At 42.7% G+C, this 21,393-nt stretch overlaps 1 protein-coding gene across 1 annotated transcript in view; it reads right to left on the minus strand.

Annotated features, from left to right (window-relative positions):
• Positions 1-17,425, minus strand: part of SELENBP1 (selenium binding protein 1) — a 32,966-nt gene extending 15,541 nt beyond the window's left edge. The window contains exon 1 of the mRNA XM_063440055.1: positions 17,343-17,425. Coding sequence (XP_063296125.1) covers positions 17,343-17,346 — 4 coding nt within the window. The 5' untranslated portion in view covers positions 17,347-17,425. The remainder of the gene's footprint in view (positions 1-17,342) is intronic.
• Positions 17,426-21,393: the final 3,968 nt, after the last annotated feature.

The raw sequence follows: 21,393 nt of genomic DNA on the forward strand, positions 1-21,393 counted from the left end.
GGTTTATTATTATAATTGATCAGGGAGTAGCACATTTAAAGGGACACTGTAGGCACTATAAACATTTCATCTCATTAAATTGGTTTTAGTGTCTGGAGTCTTCTGGTGGTCATTATTTTACTCTAAAATAATGACCACCTACAGCCCATCCCTTAAAGGCAGAGATTACACACGTTCTTCCAGCCATACTGCTTCATACCAGTAATGGGTGATGTACTAGGCTGACAGCAGTCAGATGACACTGTCACGTCAATCACAGCCACCCATTGCTGCTCAGGCTAATACTACTTCATTACCACAGGCTGCACAGAGAAGGTTGGATGATGGGGACTCTTGTCTAGCATACAAACATTAAAAACAGTTTAACCCGTTAAGGACTGAGCTAATTGTACACGTTTTGATCAAAATAAAACAAAACTTGGTATTTGACTATATGTCTGTTCAACCGGAATTCACCTCTTTCATATTAAGTGCACCCACACTTATTATATATCAATTTTATTCAGGAGAAATAGGGCTTTCATTTAACATCAAATATTTAACTATTAAACAATTTAATTTGAATAAAATATAAAACAATGGGAGAAATTAAGAAATTTCGTTTTTTTAGTTCTATGTGACATTTTAACTGTGAATGTCATATTACTGTTTGCTTTTACTGCAATAAAATACACATATTTGTATTCATCGATGTCTCACGTGTAAAACAGTACCTGTACTATGCACAGGTTTTACGGTGTTTTGGGAAGTTACAGGGTCAAATATAGCATGTTACATCTTTCAGTTTTTTCACATTGAAATTCACCAAATTTGTTACGTTGCCTTTGAGACCGTATGGTAGCCCAGGAATGAGAATTACCCCTATGATGGCATACCATTTGCAGTAGTAGGCAACCCAAGGTATTGCAAATGGGGTATGTCCAGTCTTTTTTAGTAGCAACTTGGTCACAAACACTGGCCAAAGTTAGTGTTAATATTTGTTTGTGTGTGAAAAATGCAAAAAACGAATTTGAACGGCAATTTTGGCCAGTGTTTGTGACTAAGTGGCTACTAAACAAAACTGGACATATCCCATTTGCAATACCTTGGGCTGTCTACTTTTGTAAATGGTATGCCATCATAGGGGTAATTCTCATTCCGGGGCTACCATATGGCCTCAAAGGCCACATAACCAATCTGGCAAATTTCAATGTGAAAAAACTGAAACACAAGCCTTATATTTTACTCTAACTTTTTAAAACCCCATAAAACCTGTACATGGGGGGGGGGGGGGGGTACTGTTATACTCGGGAGACTTCACTGAACACAAATATTAGTGTTTCAAAACCGTAAAACGTATCAATTATATCATCAATTATATATTTATGCATATAGATATATATATTGTTTCATTCTAAGTGTATTTTGATATCAATATATATCCAGTTATTTTTCATTTTGAACGTATTTATATATTTATTTATTTTATATTATATTTACATGTATATAATTATAATTATATATATATATATATTTAATTAATATCATTCTACGTGTGTTTTGATATTAATTTATATATATATATATAATTATATGTATTAATATTTAAATACACTTAGTGTATGTGTAAGTGTATGTACATATATATATTTATATATACCCACTGCTGGCAGTGCTATGGACGGCTGGCCCAGGAGGGCCAGATCAGCAGCAGGGGGACTCCCTGGGATGCCAGGCAAGTCCTCCCATTGCGATCACCGGCGGGGGATCGCCAGCGAGCAGGTAAGTACATAGGACGGTGTGGAGCCGGGTCCTCAAGGACGGCATAGCCCGCCCGCCATTCTTAAGGCGTTAACACTAAAAGGAAGGACGGCACCAGAGGACTCCAAACACTATAACCACTTCAATGAGACGAAGCAGTTACACTTGCTACAGTGTCGCTATTCAGTAAAGTGTGGATTCAAGGTGAATTTTAAGGAGAGTGTTTCCAATTCGGCTATTTTTACCTTGGATTTAAATTCATTTTAATTCTCACTTTAGTGATTAACCTTCAATGAGAATACCCCTGTTTGGGTTATTCACTATATTGTAAACTGTCAGGAATTCAAAGTGAATTACTATTTTTAGGCAAAAAACTAAACAAAAACACTGCAAATATGTCCAGTTGGTCTGTTTTTGCCTAAGATATGAAATCCACTTTGAATACTCAACAAAGCACTATATAGTTAATAGCCCTGTGATAACATTAGACAAGTTATTAACATTTTACTAAGATTATAATAACAGTTACAATACAGAGACGCCTTTTAAGGAGGAGGTCAGATTTACATGTGGGAAAAAAACAATATTATGTATCTCATCCTATAATTCATTCATGATACACGCATTCTGTGCTGGGGGACAAACTTACTTCCTCACTCTGAACCTTTACCCACGAGTCTAATACCAAAACTGCAGCTTCTACTGACTCTTTCAATGTAATATACAACTATATCTAGAGTGGAACCTCGGAACTTGAACTGTCCCTTTTTCAAAAATTCGGAAGTTGAACAGAAATTTAGAGTAAAAATGGTCTTGGTACGTGAACGATCCTCGGTACCCGAACAAATCATGCCACAAACATGTTCAATAAGACACACTTTAGACACATTTTAAATGCCAGAAGAACAGTTACCTATCCCAACCCAAACAATAATATCTCTTCTCCTTTCCACTTACGCCATCCACTCTCACCATTACAGGTATAGTGAAATTACATTTTCATTTAATTTACTGTACATTGTGTTTATTATATTATTTTCCTATATGTTTGTATGCATGGAAGGCATTTTGAAACAGTCAAATTTGTGTTAAAATGCTGTAATTTTGGGGGTCTGGAACGGATTAATCAAATTTACATTAATTCTTATGGGAAATGTTGATTCGGTTCTCAAACAATTCGGAGCTCGAACAGCCTTCAGGAGCGGATCACGTTCGAGTTCCGAGGTTCCACTATACATATAAGTGTATGTACATATATATATATTTATATATACCCACTGCTGGCAGTGCTATGGACGGCTGGCCCAGGAGGGCCAGATCAGCAGCAGGGGGACTCCCTGGGATGCCAGGCAAGTCCTCCCATTGCGATCACCGGCGGGGGATCGCCAGCGAGCAGGTAAGTACATAGGACGGTGTGGAGCCGGGTCCTCAAGGACGGCATAGCCCGCCCGCCATTCTTAAGGCGTTAACACTAAAAGGAAGGACGGCACCAGAGGACTCCAAACACTATAACCACTTCAATGAGACGAAGCAGTTACACTTGCTACAGTGTCGCTATTCAGTAAAGTGTGGATTCAAGGTGAATTTTAAGGAGAGTGTTTCCAATTCGGCTATTTTTACCTTGGATTTAAATTCATTTTAATTCTCACTTTAGTGATTAACCTTCAATGAGAATACCCCTGTTTGGGTTATTCACTATATTGTAAACTGTCAGGAATTCAAAGTGAATTACTATTTTTAGGCAAAAAACTAAACAAAAACACTGCAAATATGTCCAGTTGGTCTGTTTTTGCCTAAGATATGAAATCCACTTTGAATACTCAACAAAGCACTATATAGTTAATAGCCCTGTGATAACATTAGACAAGTTATTAACATTTTACTAAGATTATAATAACAGTTACAATACAGAGACGCCTTTTAAGGAGGAGGTCAGATTTACATGTGGGAAAAAAACAATATTATGTATCTCATCCTATAATTCATTCATGATACACGCATTCTGTGCTGGGGGACAAACTTACTTCCTCACTCTGAACCTTTACCCACGAGTCTAATACCAAAACTGCAGCTTCTACTGACTCTTTCAATGTAATATACAACTATATCTAGAGTGGAACCTCGGAACTTGAACTGTCCCTTTTTCAAAAATTCGGAAGTTGAACAGAAATTTAGAGTAAAAATGGTCTTGGTACGTGAACGATCCTCGGTACCCGAACAAATCATGCCACAAACATGTTCAATAAGACACACTTTAGACACATTTTAAATGCCAGAAGAACAGTTACCTATCCCAACCCAAACAATAATATCTCTTCTCCTTTCCACTTACGCCATCCACTCTCACCATTACAGGTATAGTGAAATTACATTTTCATTTAATTTACTGTACATTGTGTTTATTATATTATTTTCCTTTATGTTTGTATGCATGGAAGGCATTTTGAAACAGTCAAATTTGTGTTAAAATGCTGTAATTTTGGGGGTCTGGAACGGATTAATCAAATTTACATTAATTCTTATGGGAAATGTTGATTCGGTTCTCAAACAATTCGGAGCTCGAACAGCCTTCAGGAGCGGATCACGTTCGAGTTCCGAGGTTCCACTATACATATATATATATATATCTTTAATGAGTGGCTCTAATTTACAAGCCCTTTACCTATCTCTACATAAAGTATATGCAGCAATACATTACATTAGGGTGTACCATTTAAACCACTTAAAATGCTAATTTTAATAATTGAGAAATACATATTTGCACTAGTTACCAGATGTATACAGAACTAGTCATTATTATTGCTTCTTGAAATAAAAATATATCAAGTAACCCAAATTTATACAAAAGTGTCCGTAAGTACAAAAACAAGGGACATGGCAAATAATTTAGCTCAGTATTAGGGAGCGCCAGGGAACACCCGACACACCCCCTGGGCACTCCTATGGAGATCTATTCTCTATTGGGGTGATTTATCAAAAGGTAATTAGCAGAATTGTAAAATTTCAGCAAAATGGCTGATTTTTTCCCCAACTCATACAGTCAACAAATGTAATTCATTATGGCTTTTAGTGAATAAATACCAAAAAGACTATGTAAACAAAAATCTCCTGATATCTACATCAGGTGTAAGGAGAAGGCTACATCATATTGGGGTGGCTCACCCCTCAGGTCCCTTAAATTAGGTATAACAGAGTCCTATTTAGGGGTTTTCTCTTCCCTTCCCTTATATAAGGTACATGCAGAGTGCTATGCTGTATTGGGGTGGCTCACCCCTCAGGTCCCTTGTATTAGGTGTAATTAGGTATAACAGAGTCCTGTTTAGGGGCGTTCTGTTCCATTATATAAGGTACATGCAGAGTGCTATGCTGTATTGGGGTGGCTCACCCCTCACTTCCCTTGTATTAGGTGTAATTAGGTATAATAGAATCCTGTTTAGGGGTGTTCTGTTCCCTTATATAAGGTACATGCAGAGTGCTATGCTGTATTGGGGTGGCTCACCCCTCAGGTCCCTTGTATTAGGTGTAATTAGGTATAATAGAGTCCTGTTTAGGGGCGTTCTGTTCCATTATATAAGGTACATGCAGAGTGCTATGCTGTTTTGGGGTGGCTCACCCCTCAGGTCCCTTGTATTAGGTGTAATTAGGTATAATAGAGTCCTGTTTAGGGGCGTTCTGTTCCCTTATATAAGGTACATGCAGAGTGCTATGCTGTATTGGGGTGGCTCACCCCTCAGGTTCCTTGTATTAGGTGTAATTAGGTATAATAGAGTCCTGTTTAGGGGCGTTCTGTTCCCTTATATAAGGTGCATGCAGAGTGCTATGCTGTACTGGGGTGGCTGACACCTCAGGTCCCTTGTATTAGGTGTAATTAGGTATAATAGAGTCCTGTTTAGGGGCGTTCTGTTCCCTTATATAAGGTACATGCAGAGTGCTATGCTGTATTGGGGTGGCTCACCCCTCACTTTCCTTGTATTAGGTGTAATTAGGTATAATAGAGTCCTGTTTAGGGGCGTTCTGTTCCATTATATAAGGTACATGCAGAGTGCTATGCTGTTTTGGGGTGGCTCACCCCTCAGGTCCCTTGTATTAGGTGTAATTAGGTATAATAGAGTCCTGTTTAGGGGCGTTCTGTTCCATTATATAAGGTACATGCAGAGTGCTATGCTGTTTTGGGGTGGCTCACCCCTCAGGTCCCTTGTATTAGGTGTAATTAGGTATAATAGAGTCCTGTTTAGGGGCGTTCTGTTCCCTTATATAAGGTACATGCAGAGTGCTATGCTGTATTGGGGTGGCTCACCCCTCAGGTTCCTTGTATTAGGTGTAATTAGGTATAATAGAGTCCTGTTTAGGGGCGTTCTGTTCCCTTATATAAGGTGCATGCAGAGTGCTATGCTGTACTGGGGTGGCTGACACCTCAGGTCCCTTGTATTAGGTGTAATTAGGTATAATAGAGTCCTGTTTAGGGGCGTTCTGTTCCCTTATATAAGGTACATGCAGAGTGCTATGCTGTATTGGGGTGGCTCACCCCTCAGGTCCCTTGTATTAGGTGTAATTAGGTATAATAGAGTCCTGTTTAGGGGTGTTCTGTGCCCTTATATAAGGTACATGCAGAGTGCTATGCTGTATTGGGGTGGCTCACCCCTCACTTTCCTTGTATTAGGTGTAATTAGGTATAATAGAGTCCTGTTTAGGGGCGTTCTGTTCCATTATATAAGGTACATGCAGAGTGCTATGCTGTTTTGGGGTGGCTCACCCCTCAGGTCCCTTGTATTAGGTGTAATTAGGTATAATAGAGTCCTGTTTAGGGGCGTTCTGTTCCCTTATATAAGGTACATGCAGAGTGCTATGCTGTATTGGGGTGGCTCACCCCTCAGGTTCCTTGTATTAGGTGTAATTAGGTATAATAGAGTCCTGTTTAGGGGCGTTCTGTTCCCTTATATAAGGTGCATGCAGAGTGCTATGCTGTACTGGGGTGGCTGACACCTCAGGTCCCTTGTATTAGGTGTAATTAGGTATAATAGAGTCCTGTTTAGGGGCGTTCTGTTCCCTTATATAAGGTACATGCAGAGTGCTATGCTGTATTGGGGTGGCTCACCCCTCACTTCCCTTGTATTAGGTGTAATTAGGTATAACAGAGTCCTGTTTAGGGGTGTTCTGTTCCCTTATATAAGGTGCATGCAGAGTGCTATGCTGTACTGGGGTGGCTGACACCTCAGGTCCCTTGTATTAGGTGTAATTAGGTATAATAGAGTCCTGTTTAGGGGCGTTCTGTTCCCTTATATAAGGTACATGCAGAGTGCTATGCTGTATTGGGGTGGCTCACCCCTCACTTCCCTTGTATTAGGTGTAATTAGGTATAATAGAGTCCTGTTTAGGGGCGTTCTGTTCCCTTATATAAGGTACATGCAGAGTGCTATGCTGTATTGGGGTGGCTCACCCCTCACTTCCCTTGTATTAGGTGTAATTAGGTATAATAGAGTCCTGTTTAGGGGCGTTCTGTTCCCTTATATAAGGTACATGCAGAGTGCTATGCTGTATTGGGGTGGCTCACCCCTCACTTCCCTTGTATTAGGTGTAATTAGGTATAACAGAGTCCTGTTTAGGGGCGTTCTGTTCCCTTATATAAGGTACATGCAGAGTGCTATGCTGTATTGGGGTGGCTCACCCCTCAGGTCCCTTGTATTAGGTGTAATTAGGTATAATAGAGTCCTGTTTAGGGGTGTTCTGTGCCCTTATATAAGGTACATGCAGAGTGCTATGCTGTATTGGGGTGGCTCACCCCTCACTTCCCTTGTATTAGGTGTAATTAGGTATAATAGAGTCCTGTTTAGGGGCGTTCTGTTCCCTTATATAAGGTACATGCAGAGTGCTATGCTGTATTGGGGTGGCTCACCCCTCAGGTCCCTTGTATTAGGTGTAATTAGGTATAATAGAGTCCTGTTTAGGGGTGTTCTGTGCCCTTATATAAGGTACATGCAGAGTGCTATGCTGTATTGGGGTGGCTCACCCCTCACTTTCCTTGTATTAGGTGTAATTAGGTATAATAGAGTCCTGTTTAGGGGCGTTCTGTTCCCTTATATAAGGTACATGCAGAGTGCTATGCTGTATTGGGGTGGCTCACCCCTCAGGTCCCTTGTATTAGGTGTAATTAGGTATAATAGAGTCCTGTTTAGGGGTGTTCTGTGCCCTTATATAAGGTACATGCAGAGTGCTATGCTGTATTGGGGTGGCTCACCCCTCACTTCCCTTGTATTAGGTGTAATTAGGTATAACAGAGTCCTGTTTAGGGGTGTTCTGTTCCATTATATAAGGTACATGCAGAGTGCTATGCTGTATTGGGGTGGCTCACCCCTCACTTCCCTTGTATTAGGTATAATTAGGTATAACAGAGTCCTGTTTAGGGGTGTTCTGTTCCATTATATAAGGTACATGCAGAGTGCTATGCTGTACTAGGGTGGCTCACCCCTCACTTTCCTTGTATTAGGTGTAATTAGGTATAACAGAGTCCTGTTTAGGGGTGTTCTGTTCCCTTATATAAGGTACATGCAGAGTGCTATGCTGTATTGGGGAGGCTCACCCCTCAGGTCCCTTGTATTAGGTGTAATTAGGTATAATAGAGTCCTGTTTAGGGGCGTTCTGTTCCATTATATAAGGTACATGCAGAGTGCTATGCTGTATTGGGGTGGCTCACCCCTCACTTCCCTTGTATTAGGTGTAATTAGGTATAATAGAGTCCTGTTTAGGGGCGTTCTGTTCCATTATATAAGGTGCATGCACAGTGCTATGCTGTATTGGGGTGGCTCACCCCTCACTTCCCTTGTATTAGGTGTAATTAGGTATAATAGAGTCCTGTTTAGGGGCGTTCTGTTCCATTATATAAGGTGCATGCACAGTGCTATGCTGTATTGGGGAGGCTCACCCCTCAGGTCCCTTGTATTAGGTGTAATTAGGTATAATAGAGTCCTGTTTAGGGGTGTTCTGTTCCCTTATATAAGGTACATGCAGAGTGCTATGCTGTATTGGGGTGGCTCACCCCTCACTTCCCTTGTATTAGGTGTAATTAGGTATAACAGAGTCCTGTTTAGGGGTGTTCTGTTCCATTATATAAGGTACATGCAGAGTGCTATGCTGTACTAGGGTGGCTCACCCCTCACTTTCCTTGTATTAGGTGTAATTAGGTATAATAGAGTCCTGTTTAGGGGTGTTCTGTGCCCTTATATAAGGTACATGCAGAGTGCTATGCTGTATTGGGGTGGCTCACCCCTCACTTTCCTTGTATTAGGTGTAATTAGGTATAATAGAGTCCTGTTTAGGGGCGTTCTGTTCCCTTATATAAGGTACATGCAGAGTGCTATGCTGTATTGGGGTGGCTCACCCCTCACTTTCCTTGTATTAGGTGTAATTAGGTATAATAGAGTCCTGTTTAGGGGTGTTCTGTGCCCTTATATAAGGTACATGCAGAGTGCTATGCTGTATTGGGGTGGCTCACCCCTCACTTCCCTTGTATTAGGTGTAATTAGGTATAACAGAGTCCTGTTTAGGGGCGTTCTGTTCCCTTATATAAGGTACATGCAGAGTGCTATGCTGTATTGGGGTGGCTCACCCCTCACTTTCCTTGTATTAGGTGTAATTAGGTATAATAGAGTCCTGTTTAGGGGTGTTCTGTGCCCTTATATAAGGTACATGCAGAGTGCTATGCTGTATTGGGGTGGCTCACCCCTCACTTCCCTTGTATTAGGTGTAATTAGGTATAACAGAGTCCTGTTTAGGGGCGTTCTGTTCCCTTATATAAGGTACATGCAGAGTGCTATGCTGTATTGGGGTGGCTCACCCCTCACTTCCCTTGTATTAGGTGTAATTAGGTATAACAGAGTCCTGTTTAGGGGTGTTCTGTTCCATTATATAAGGTACATGCAGAGTGCTATGCTGTATTGGGGTGGCTCACCCCTCACTTCCCTTGTATTAGGTATAATTAGGTATAACAGAGTCCTGTTTAGGGGTGTTCTGTTCCATTATATAAGGTACATGCAGAGTGCTATGCTGTACTAGGGTGGCTCACCCCTCACTTTCCTTGTATTAGGTGTAATTAGGTATAACAGAGTCCTGTTTAGGGGTGTTCTGTTCCCTTATATAAGGTACATGCAGAGTGCTATGCTGTATTGGGGAGGCTCACCCCTCAGGTCCCTTGTATTAGGTATAATTAGGTATAACAGAGTCCTGTTTAGGGGTGTTCTGTTCCATTATATAAGGTACATGCAGAGTGCTATGCTGTACTAGGGTGGCTCACCCCTCACTTTCCTTGTATTAGGTGTAATTAGGTATAACAGAGTCCTGTTTAGGGGTGTTCTGTTCCCTTATATAAGGTACATGCAGAGTGCTATGCTGTATTGGGGTGGCTCACCCCTCACTTCCCTTGTATTAGGTGTAATTAGGTATAATAGAGTCCTGTTTAGGGGCGTTCTGTTCCATTATATAAGGTACATGCAGAGTGCTATGCTGTATTGGGGTGGCTCACCCCTCACTTCCCTTGTATTAGGTGTAATTAGGTATAACAGAGTCCTGTTTAGGGGTGTTCTGTTCCATTATATAAGGTACATGCAGAGTGCTATGCTGTACTAGGGTGGCTCACCCCTCACTTTCCTTGTATTAGGTGTAATTAGGTATAATAGAGTCCTGTTTAGGGGTGTTCTGTGCCCTTATATAAGGTACATGCAGAGTGCTATGCTGTATTGGGGTGGCTCACCCCTCACTTCCCTTGTATTAGGTGTAATTAGGTATAACAGAGTCCTGTTTAGGGGTGTTCTGTGCCCTTATATAAGGTACATGCAGAGTGCTATGCTGTATTGGGGTGGCTCACCCCTCACTTTCCTTGTATTAGGTGTAATTAGGTATAATAGAGTCCTGTTTAGGGGCGTTCTGTTCCCTTATATAAGGTACATGCAGAGTGCTATGCTGTATTGGGGTGGCTCACCCCTCACTTTCCTTGTATTAGGTGTAATTAGGTATAATAGAGTCCTGTTTAGGGGTGTTCTGTGCCCTTATATAAGGTACATGCAGAGTGCTATGCTGTATTGGGGTGGCTCACCCCTCACTTCCCTTGTATTAGGTGTAATTAGGTATAACAGAGTCCTGTTTAGGGGCGTTCTGTTCCCTTATATAAGGTGCATGCAGAGTGCTATGCTGTACTGGGGTGGCTGACACCTCAGGTCCCTTGTATTAGGTGTAATTAGGTATAATAGAGTCCTGTTTAGGGGCGTTCTGTTCCCTTATATAAGGTACATGCAGAGTGCTATGCTGTATTGGGGTGGCTCACCCCTCACTTCCCTTGTATTAGGTGTAATTAGGTATAACAGAGTCCTGTTTAGGGGTGTTCTGTTCCCTTATATAAGGTGCATGCAGAGTGCTATGCTGTACTAGGGTGGCTCACCCCTCACTTCCCTTGTATTAGGTGTAATTAGGTATAATAGAGTCCTGTTTAGGGGCGTTCTGTTCCCTTATATAAGGTACATGCAGAGTGCTATGCTGTATTGGGGTGGCTCACCCCTCAGGTCCCTTGTATTAGGTGTAATTAGGTATAATAGAGTCCTGTTTAGGGGTGTTCTGTGCCCTTATATAAGGTACATGCAGAGTGCTATGCTGTATTGGGGTGGCTCACCCCTCACTTCCCTTGTATTAGGTGTAATTATGTATAACAGAGTCCTGTTTAGGGGCGTTCTGTTCCCTTATATAAGGTACATGCAGAGTGCTATGCTGTATTGGGGTGGCTCACCCCTCAGGTCCCTTGTATTAGGTGTAATTAGGTATAATAGAGTCCTGTTTAGGGGTGTTCTGTGCCCTTATATAAGGTACATGCAGAGTGCTATGCTGTATTGGGGTGGCTCACCCCTCACTTCCCTTGTATTAGGTGTAATTAGGTATAATAGAGTCCTGTTTAGGGGCGTTCTGTTCCCTTATATAAGGTACATGCAGAGTGCTATGCTGTATTGGGGTGGCTCACCCCTCAGGTCCCTTGTATTAGGTGTAATTAGGTATAATAGAGTCCTGTTTAGGGGTGTTCTGTTCCATTATATAAGGTACATGCAGAGTGCTATGCTGTATTGGGGTGGCTCACCCCTCACTTTCCTTGTATTAGGTGTAATTAGGTATAATAGAGTCCTGTTTAGGGGCGTTCTGTTCCCTTATATAAGGTACATGCAGAGTGCTATGCTGTATTGGGGTGGCTCACCCCTCAGGTCCCTTGTATTAGGTGTAATTAGGTATAATAGAGTCCTGTTTAGGGGTGTTCTGTGCCCTTATATAAGGTACATGCAGAGTGCTATGCTGTATTGGGGTGGCTCACCCCTCACTTCCCTTGTATTAGGTGTAATTAGGTATAACAGAGTCCTGTTTAGGGGTGTTCTGTTCCATTATATAAGGTACATGCAGAGTGCTATGCTGTATTGGGGTGGCTCACCCCTCACTTCCCTTGTATTAGGTATAATTAGGTATAACAGAGTCCTGTTTAGGGGTGTTCTGTTCCATTATATAAGGTACATGCAGAGTGCTATGCTGTACTAGGGTGGCTCACCCCTCACTTTCCTTGAATTAGGTGTAATTAGGTATAACAGAGTCCTGTTTAGGGGTGTTCTGTTCCCTTATATAAGGTACATGCAGAGTGCTATGCTGTATTGGGGAGGCTCACCCCTCAGGTCCCTTGTATTAGGTGTAATTAGGTATAATAGAGTCCTGTTTAGGGGCGTTCTGTTCCATTATATAAGGTACATGCAGAGTGCTATGCTGTATTGGGGTGGCTCACCCCTCACTTCCCTTGTATTAGGTGTAATTAGGTATAATAGAGTCCTGTTTAGGGGCGTTCTGTTCCCTTATATAAGGTACATGCAGAGTGCTATGCTGTATTGGGGTGGCTCACCCCTCACTTTCCTTGTATTAGGTGTAATTAGGTATAATAGAGTCCTGTTTAGGGGTGTTCTGTGCCCTTATATAAGGTACATGCAGAGTGCTATGCTGTATTGGGGTGGCTCACCCCTCACTTCCCTTGTATTAGGTGTAATTAGGTATAACAGAGTCCTGTTTAGGGGCGTTCTGTTCCCTTATATAAGGTGCATGCAGAGTGCTATGCTGTACTGGGGTGGCTGACACCTCAGGTCCCTTGTATTAGGTGTAATTAGGTATAATAGAGTCCTGTTTAGGGGCGTTCTGTTCCCTTATATAAGGTACATGCAGAGTGCTATGCTGTATTGGGGTGGCTCACCCCTCACTTCCCTTGTATTAGGTGTAATTAGGTATAACAGAGTCCTGTTTAGGGGTGTTCTGTTCCCTTATATAAGGTGCATGCAGAGTGCTATGCTGTACTAGGGTGGCTCACCCCTCACTTCCCTTGTATTAGGTGTAATTAGGTATAATAGAGTCCTGTTTAGGGGCGTTCTGTTCCCTTATATAAGGTACATGCAGAGTGCTATGCTGTATTGGGGTGGCTCACCCCTCAGGTCCCTTGTATTAGGTGTAATTAGGTATAATAGAGTCCTGTTTAGGGGTGTTCTGTGCCCTTATATAAGGTACATGCAGAGTGCTATGCTGTATTGGGGTGGCTCACCCCTCACTTCCCTTGTATTAGGTGTAATTAGGTATAACAGAGTCCTGTTTAGGGGCGTTCTGTTCCCTTATATAAGGTACATGCAGAGTGCTATGCTGTATTGGGGTGGCTCACCCCTCAGGTCCCTTGTATTAGGTGTAATTAGGTATAATAGAGTCCTGTTTAGGGGTGTTCTGTGCCCTTATATAAGGTACATGCAGAGTGCTATGCTGTATTGGGGTGGCTCACCCCTCACTTCCCTTGTATTAGGTGTAATTAGGTATAATAGAGTCCTGTTTAGGGGCGTTCTGTTCCCTTATATAAGGTACATGCAGAGTGCTATGCTGTATTGGGGTGGCTCACCCCTCAGGTCCCTTGTATTAGGTGTAATTAGGTATAATAGAGTCCTGTTTAGGGGTGTTCTGTTCCATTATATAAGGTACATGCAGAGTGCTATGCTGTATTGGGGTGGCTCACCCCTCACTTTCCTTGTATTAGGTGTAATTAGGTATAATAGAGTCCTGTTTAGGGGCGTTCTGTTCCCTTATATAAGGTACATGCAGAGTGCTATGCTGTATTGGGGTGGCTCACCCCTCAGGTCCCTTGTATTAGGTGTAATTAGGTATAATAGAGTCCTGTTTAGGGGTGTTCTGTGCCCTTATATAAGGTACATGCAGAGTGCTATGCTGTATTGGGGTGGCTCACCCCTCACTTCCCTTGTATTAGGTGTAATTAGGTATAACAGAGTCCTGTTTAGGGGTGTTCTGTTCCATTATATAAGGTACATGCAGAGTGCTATGCTGTATTGGGGTGGCTCACCCCTCACTTCCCTTGTATTAGGTATAATTAGGTATAACAGAGTCCTGTTTAGGGGTGTTCTGTTCCATTATATAAGGTACATGCAGAGTGCTATGCTGTACTAGGGTGGCTCACCCCTCACTTTCCTTGTATTAGGTGTAATTAGGTATAACAGAGTCCTGTTTAGGGGTGTTCTGTTCCCTTATATAAGGTACATGCAGAGTGCTATGCTGTATTGGGGAGGCTCACCCCTCAGGTCCCTTGTATTAGGTGTAATTAGGTATAATAGAGTCCTGTTTAGGGGCGTTCTGTTCCATTATATAAGGTACATGCAGAGTGCTATGCTGTATTGGGGTGGCTCACCCCTCACTTCCCTTGTATTAGGTGTAATTAGGTATAATAGAGTCCTGTTTAGGGGTGTTCTGTTCCATTATATAAGGTACATGCAGAGTGCTATGCTGTATTGGGGTGGCTCACCCCTCACTTCCCTTGTATTAGGTGTAATTAGGTATAACAGAGTCCTGTTTAGGGGTGTTCTGTTCCATTATATAAGGTACATGCAGAGTGCTATGCTGTACTAGGGTGGCTCACCCCTCACTTTCCTTGTATTAGGTGTAATTAGGTATAATAGAGTCCTGTTTAGGGGTGTTCTGTGCCCTTATATAAGGTACATGCAGAGTGCTATGCTGTATTGGGGTGGCTCACCCCTCACTTCCCTTGTATTAGGTGTAATTAGGTATAACAGAGTCCTGTTTAGGGGTGTTCTGTGCCCTTATATAAGGTACATGCAGAGTGCTATGCTGTATTGGGGTGGCTCACCCCTCACTTTCCTTGTATTAGGTGTAATTAGGTATAATAGAGTCCTGTTTAGGGGCGTTCTGTTCCCTTATATAAGGTACATGCAGAGTGCTATGCTGTATTGGGGTGGCTCACCCCTCACTTTCCTTGTATTAGGTGTAATTAGGTATAATAGAGTCCTGTTTAGGGGTGTTCTGTGCCCTTATATAAGGTACATGCAGAGTGCTATGCTGTATTGGGGTGGCTCACCCCTCACTTCCCTTGTATTAGGTGTAATTAGGTATAACAGAGTCCTGTTTAGGGGCGTTCTGTTCCCTTATATAAGGTACATGCAGAGTGCTATGCTGTATTGGGGTGGCTCACCCCTCACTTCCCTTGTATTAGGTGTAATTAGGTATAACAGAGTCCTGTTTAGGGGTGTTCTGTTCCATTATATAAGGTACATGCAGAGTGCTATGCTGTACTAGGGTGGCTCACCCCTCACTTCCCTTGTATTAGGTATAATTAGGTATAACAGAGTCCTGTTTAGGGGTGTTCTGTTCCATTATATAAGGTACATGCAGAGTGCTATGCTGTACTAGGGTGGCTCACCCCTCACTTTCCTTGTATTAGGTGTAATTAGGTATAACAGAGTCCTGTTTAGGGGTGTTCTGTTCCCTTATATAAGGTACATGCAGAGTGCTATGCTGTATTGGGGAGGCTCACCCCTCAGGTCCCTTGTATTAGGTGTAATTAGGTATAATAGAGTCCTGTTTAGGGGCGTTCTGTTCCATTATATAAGGTACATGCAGAGTGCTATGCTGTATTGGGGTGGCTCACCCCTCACTTCCCTTGTATTAGGTGTAATTAGGTATAATAGAGTCCTGTTTAGGGGCGTTCTGTTCCATTATATAAGGTACATGCAGAGTGCTATGCTGTATTGGGGTGGCTCACCCCTCACTTCCCTTGTATTAGGTGTAATTAGGTATAATAGAGTCCTGTTTAGGGGTGTTCTGTGCCCTTATATAAGGTACATGCAGAGTGCTATGCTGTATTGGGGTGGCTCACCCCTCACTTCCCTTGTATTAGGTGTAATTAGGTATAACAGAGTCCTGTTTAGGGGTGTTCTGTGCCCTTATATAAGGTACATGCAGAGTGCTATGCTGTATTGGGGTGGCTCACCCCTCACTTTCCTTGTATTAGGTGTAATTAGGTATAATAGAGTCCTGTTTAGGGGCGTTCTGTTCCCTTATATAAGGTACATGCAGAGTGCTATGCTGTATTGGGGTGGCTCACCCCTCACTTCCCTTGTATTAGGTGTAATTAGGTATAACAGAGTCCTGTTTAGGGGCGTTCTGTTCCCTTATATAAGGTACATGCAGAGTGCTATGCTGTATTGGGGTGGCTCACCCCTCAGGTCCCTTGTATTAGGTGTAATTAGGTATAACAGAGTCCTGTTTAGGGGCGTTCTGTTCCATTATATAAGGTACATGCAGAGTGCTATGCTGTACTAGGGTGGCTCACCCCTCACTTTCCTTGTATTAGGTGTAATTAGGTATAATAGAGTCCTGTTTAGGGGTGTTCTGTTCCCTTATATAAGGTACATGCAGAGTGCTATGCTGTATTGGGGTGGCTCACCCCTCACTTTCCTTGTATTAGGTGTAATTAGGTATAATAGAGTCCTGTTTAGGGGTGTTCTGTTCCCTTATATAAGGTACATGCAGAGTGCTATGCTGTATTGGGGTGGCTCACCCCTCACTTTCCTTGTATTAGGTGTAATTAGGTATAATAGAGTCCTGTTTAGGGGTGTTCTGTTCCCTTATATAAGGTACATGCAGAGTGCTATGCTGTATTGGGGTGGCTCACCCCTCACTTCCCTTGTATTAGGTGTAATTAGGTATAACAGAGTCCTGTTTAGGGGTGTTCTGTTCCCTTATATAAGGTACATGCAGAGTGCTATGCTGTATTGGGGTGGCTCACCCCTCAGGTCCCTTGTATTAGGTGTAATTAGGTATAACAGAGTCCTGTTTAGGGGTGTTCTGTTCCATTATATAAGGTACATGCAGAGTGCTATGCTGTACTAGGGTGGCTCACCCCTCACTTTCCTTGTATTGGGTGTTATAGGGTATTTTTGTCTTTTGGAGTGTTCTATTTTCTGCCCCTATAGAATGTGTGTGGGGAGTGTTATTGCCTATTTCCTGCCTCTCCTCATATAAAGTTTATGCAGTGTGCTGTTCCCTACTGGGAAGTCCCTATATAAGGTGTAGAAGGTTTACTATTCCCTATTAAGTAGTTCTTATTTACCTATCCCTATAGAAAACGTGCAATGTGTTATATATTTTGTAATGAATGCCTCTGTATAGGAAGTATGCAGAGTGCTGTTGCCTGCAGGGTCAATGATTAATGTGTCTGCTGTGTATAAAGTGGAGGGAGGAAGAAGACACTGCGATCTCACCCATATTGAAGAGGCGTGTTAGAGTAGCTCTGTCTCTGCAGGTCAGCAGACTCTGCACCCTACACTGCTCTCTTTTATGCTCTGGGGGACGTACACAGGGTGAAGGGGAGGCAGGGCTCAGTTACATGGGGAGGGCGGGAGGCTCGGCTCAGGGATATGGGGAGGACAAGGGGCTGGGCTCACAAATATAAGGAGGAGAGGCCTGGCAACGGGACATAAAATGGGGAGGGGGAGAATAGGGCCATGGGTTAGAATGTAGGAAATCATTAATTATATATAGATATTTTTCACTAGCAGGAATCTGTCCAGTGACAGTCTAACTGAGCAAACTAAGAAACGTGTCTCACAGCACAGAGACAGACAGCAGTGCCACTATCAGCACAGAGGCAGAGAGCAGTGCCACACAGAGACAGAGAGCAGTGTCACTCTCAGCACAGAGACAGAGAGCAGTGCCACACACAGCACAGAGACAGAGAGCAGTGTCACTCTTAGCACAGAGACAGATAGCAGTGCCACTAACAGCACAGAGACAGTGCCACTCTCAGCACAGAGACAGATAGCAGTGCCACTAACAGCACAGAGACAGTGCCACTCTCAGCACAGAGGCAGAGAGCAGTGCCACACAGAGACAGAGAGCAGTGTCACTCTCAGCACAGAGACAGAGAGCAGTGCCACACACAGCACAGAGACAGAGAGCAGTGTCACTCTTAGCACAGAGACAGATAGCAGTGCCACTAACAGCACAGAGACAGTGCCACTCTCAGCACAGAGACAGAGAGCAGTGCCACTAACAGCACAGAGACAGTGCCACTCTCAGCACAGAGACAGAGAGTAGTGCCACACACAGCACAGAGACAGAAGGCAGTGTCACTCTCAGCACAGAGACAGAGAGCAGTGCCACTCTCAGCACAGAGACAGAGAGTAGTGCCACACACAGCACAGAGACAGAAGGCAGTGTCACTCTCAGCACAGAGACAGAGAGCAGTGCCACTCTCAGCACAGAGACAGATAGCAGTGCCACTCTCAGCACAGAGACAGATAGCAGTGCCACTCTCCGCACAGAGACAGAGAGCATTTGGATGCAAAGAAGCATATGGATGCTTCAAGTGGTTTCCACAAATGTAGCTGAAAATGCAATTTATAATGACTTCTCCAGCCTCAGAATTATTCAACCCCCTGAACAGAATCCCTCATAACAGCACAAGTATGCAAAACAGATGTCACAAGCACACCTGATGCAACTAATCAAGGGCTTCATTAGTTCTCTCTAATGTGTGCTGAATGTTTCTAGCTGTTGGAAGAATAGTTTGCAAGTTCATAGTTGAAGTAACATTGGTTACACTACTTGGACGGGCAGAAAAAAGGAGCTATGAATGGCTGCAGCCAGATTTCTGAGAATGCAGGTTGTGAAAAACCCGTGAGGGACTGCAGAAGGCCTGCAGCAAGACGTGGTGGCAACAGGCATTGAAAATTCAGTGAGCATAGTAAGGCACGTACTAAACGCAGAAGGTTTCCATGCCAGAACTCCAAGACGTACGCCACTACTGACCCAAAAGCACAAGAAAATGTGTCTCCAATCTGCTCTAAATCATATATATAAGCCACAGAAGTTTTGTGATTCTGTTCTGTGGAGCAATGAAACAAAACTGGAACTTTTCGGCCCAATGGATCAGTGGTATCTCTTGAGGAAGAAGGATGTCTACATTAAAGCATGGTGGTGGCTCGGTGATGCTCGGCTGGAAACCTGCAACGTATGGAAGTTAAGATGGATTCATTGAAGTATCAGGAAATCCTATGAGAAAATGTCATGCCGTCTGTGAGGAAGTTGAAGCTTGGATGTCACTGGACCTTCTAACAAAAAGGTGATCCCAAGCATACCTCAAATTCCACAAATGCTTGTTTGTATAAAAAGTCCTGGAAAATTCTACAGTGGCCACCACAGTCACCTGACTTGAACCCCATAGAAAATCTCTGGTGGGATTTGAAAAAGGTGGTTGAAACATGCAAACCCAAGAATATTACTCATGAGCAATGGGCTTGGATTCCTCAGGAACGCTGGCAGAAGCTGGTGTCTGGCTACGCATCTCGTTTGCAGCAGGTCGTAACAGCAAAAGGGTGCTCTACTAAGTACTACAGATGCTTGCCATGAAGGGGTAGAATAATTTTGAGACTAGAAAAGTCATAAGTAACATTTTCAGTTGAATTTGGAGAATCCACTTGAATCATTCATTATGTTGATCAATTCTAATTGCTTTTGTTTGATTTGTTCATTGCAAACAACTGAAAGTCTATAAATGTTGACAATAAACCTGATTTTCAATGAATAATTTTGATTACAACTGTGATTACCCACTCATTACCTCATGGCCAATGATGCATGAGACCTGATTCATTCCCTCAATTTTACCTTCAAATGTTGCTGTCTGGGAGCTAAAGATACAATTCTTAATACTGGCAAGTCCCCAAGTGAATCTTTACATGACTGAATGAAAAATGAAAAAAAAAAAATGTCTATACGTTGTTTCATATTTTATAAGATGATTAAGAAATGTATTCAACCACTCTGTCACAAAGCTCTTTAAAGGGACAGTCTTCATCCAACCAAACCACTTCATCCAAATGTCCCTGCATTCTGGCAGTGTATAACCGTGACATTTCAGAGACCTTTATAAACTTACAACTAGTGGCTGTCAGACTGACAGCCACCAGAAATAATTACTCATGAAGACGTTAAACAAAATCAAAGGTCTTCAGTGTCATCACAGTCATGATGCTAAACGTGAACACTGTGAATTTGTCTCATAAAAAAGCACTAGGTTTAGTACTTCTCTCTAAGAAGCATCTGAATGGTGGAGCACAGCACCTTAGGTCCACAATCCTCTTTGAGGGGAGTATAAAGGAACATCATCCCACAGTAAGATGTCAAACTGTTTTGCCAACTTATCCGTGAACACAGGTCTACATCTGGTTTCACCTGCTGAAGAAGACTGTATATATTAAATGGCGAGGAAGCAAAGCATCTGTGGGACCCAGGTAAGTTCTCAAACCCTGGAAAAAAAAATATTATGGTATTTGTGTTTCCTTGAGTTTATTTCTTATTTTAAAAAATAAAAAGGGGGGGGGGGGTGATCTTCTAAAAAATAAAAACTTAAACAATACCTATAACCAGTATTGTAGCGGAACACTGGTCTCTCACAGACTATTTCCGCTGGTAGTCCAGGTGTGGCTCAGGAACCAGCAATCACCCCAGGCACAATAGCCACACTGAGCGTATAATCCAATAGCATAGTAATCACCATCAGCAATAAAATCCAATAGTATCCTGTAACGGACACCTTCCGTTGACGGATGCTCCTAGCGCTTCCTGAGGACTCCAAGCACTGCAGACGACTCCACAACCACCACAGACTCCACACCCGCAGTAGCTTAACTGGAGCCGCACCGTCTTCCTTCCACCCTGTATGAACCTCCAGCATCCAGGACCGTGTGGGGAAGACCTCTCCTCCAAGGAGAGCGTAACAGGATCAAGCTCTCAAAAGAGCTAAGTGATTAAAGCTCAAGGGAATATGCAGCGCATAGCAATCCCCAGTGTGAATATAGCGGTACCCTCCAATCACGAGACGAGACTACGTGTTGAGGGTCAAGAAGAACTCTGGTTTAATGGCACACACTCTGCTTTTATGCAATTCTCCCCTGCAAGGGAGACGCCCACATACAATTATGCATTACCCAATCACACTATGGTTACATCCCACAGATTCCCTCCCCTTAGCCTGAGAGGTAACCCAATTATCCGTACAATTTAAACATACTTTTTACCCAACTTCCATAACTCTAAAACCATACATCCAATATAATAACAGTTACATATTATTAATCAGCACATTCCAAATATAAACATACCCAAAAATCATTTGAATCCGTTCAGCCGTTCGGGAGACAGGTATAAGTCCTTTATGACCGACCGCAAGCACATTTTCATGCCCAAACCAGTTCCATGGATTTGGGCTGTGCGGTCGGTCTATTTTGCACCAAGAAAATGACTAAGTCC

The sequence above is a fragment of the Pelobates fuscus genome, chromosome 13 (genome assembly GCF_036172605.1).
Source record: "Pelobates fuscus isolate aPelFus1 chromosome 13, aPelFus1.pri, whole genome shotgun sequence".
NCBI lineage: Eukaryota > Metazoa > Chordata > Amphibia > Anura > Pelobatidae > Pelobates > Pelobates fuscus.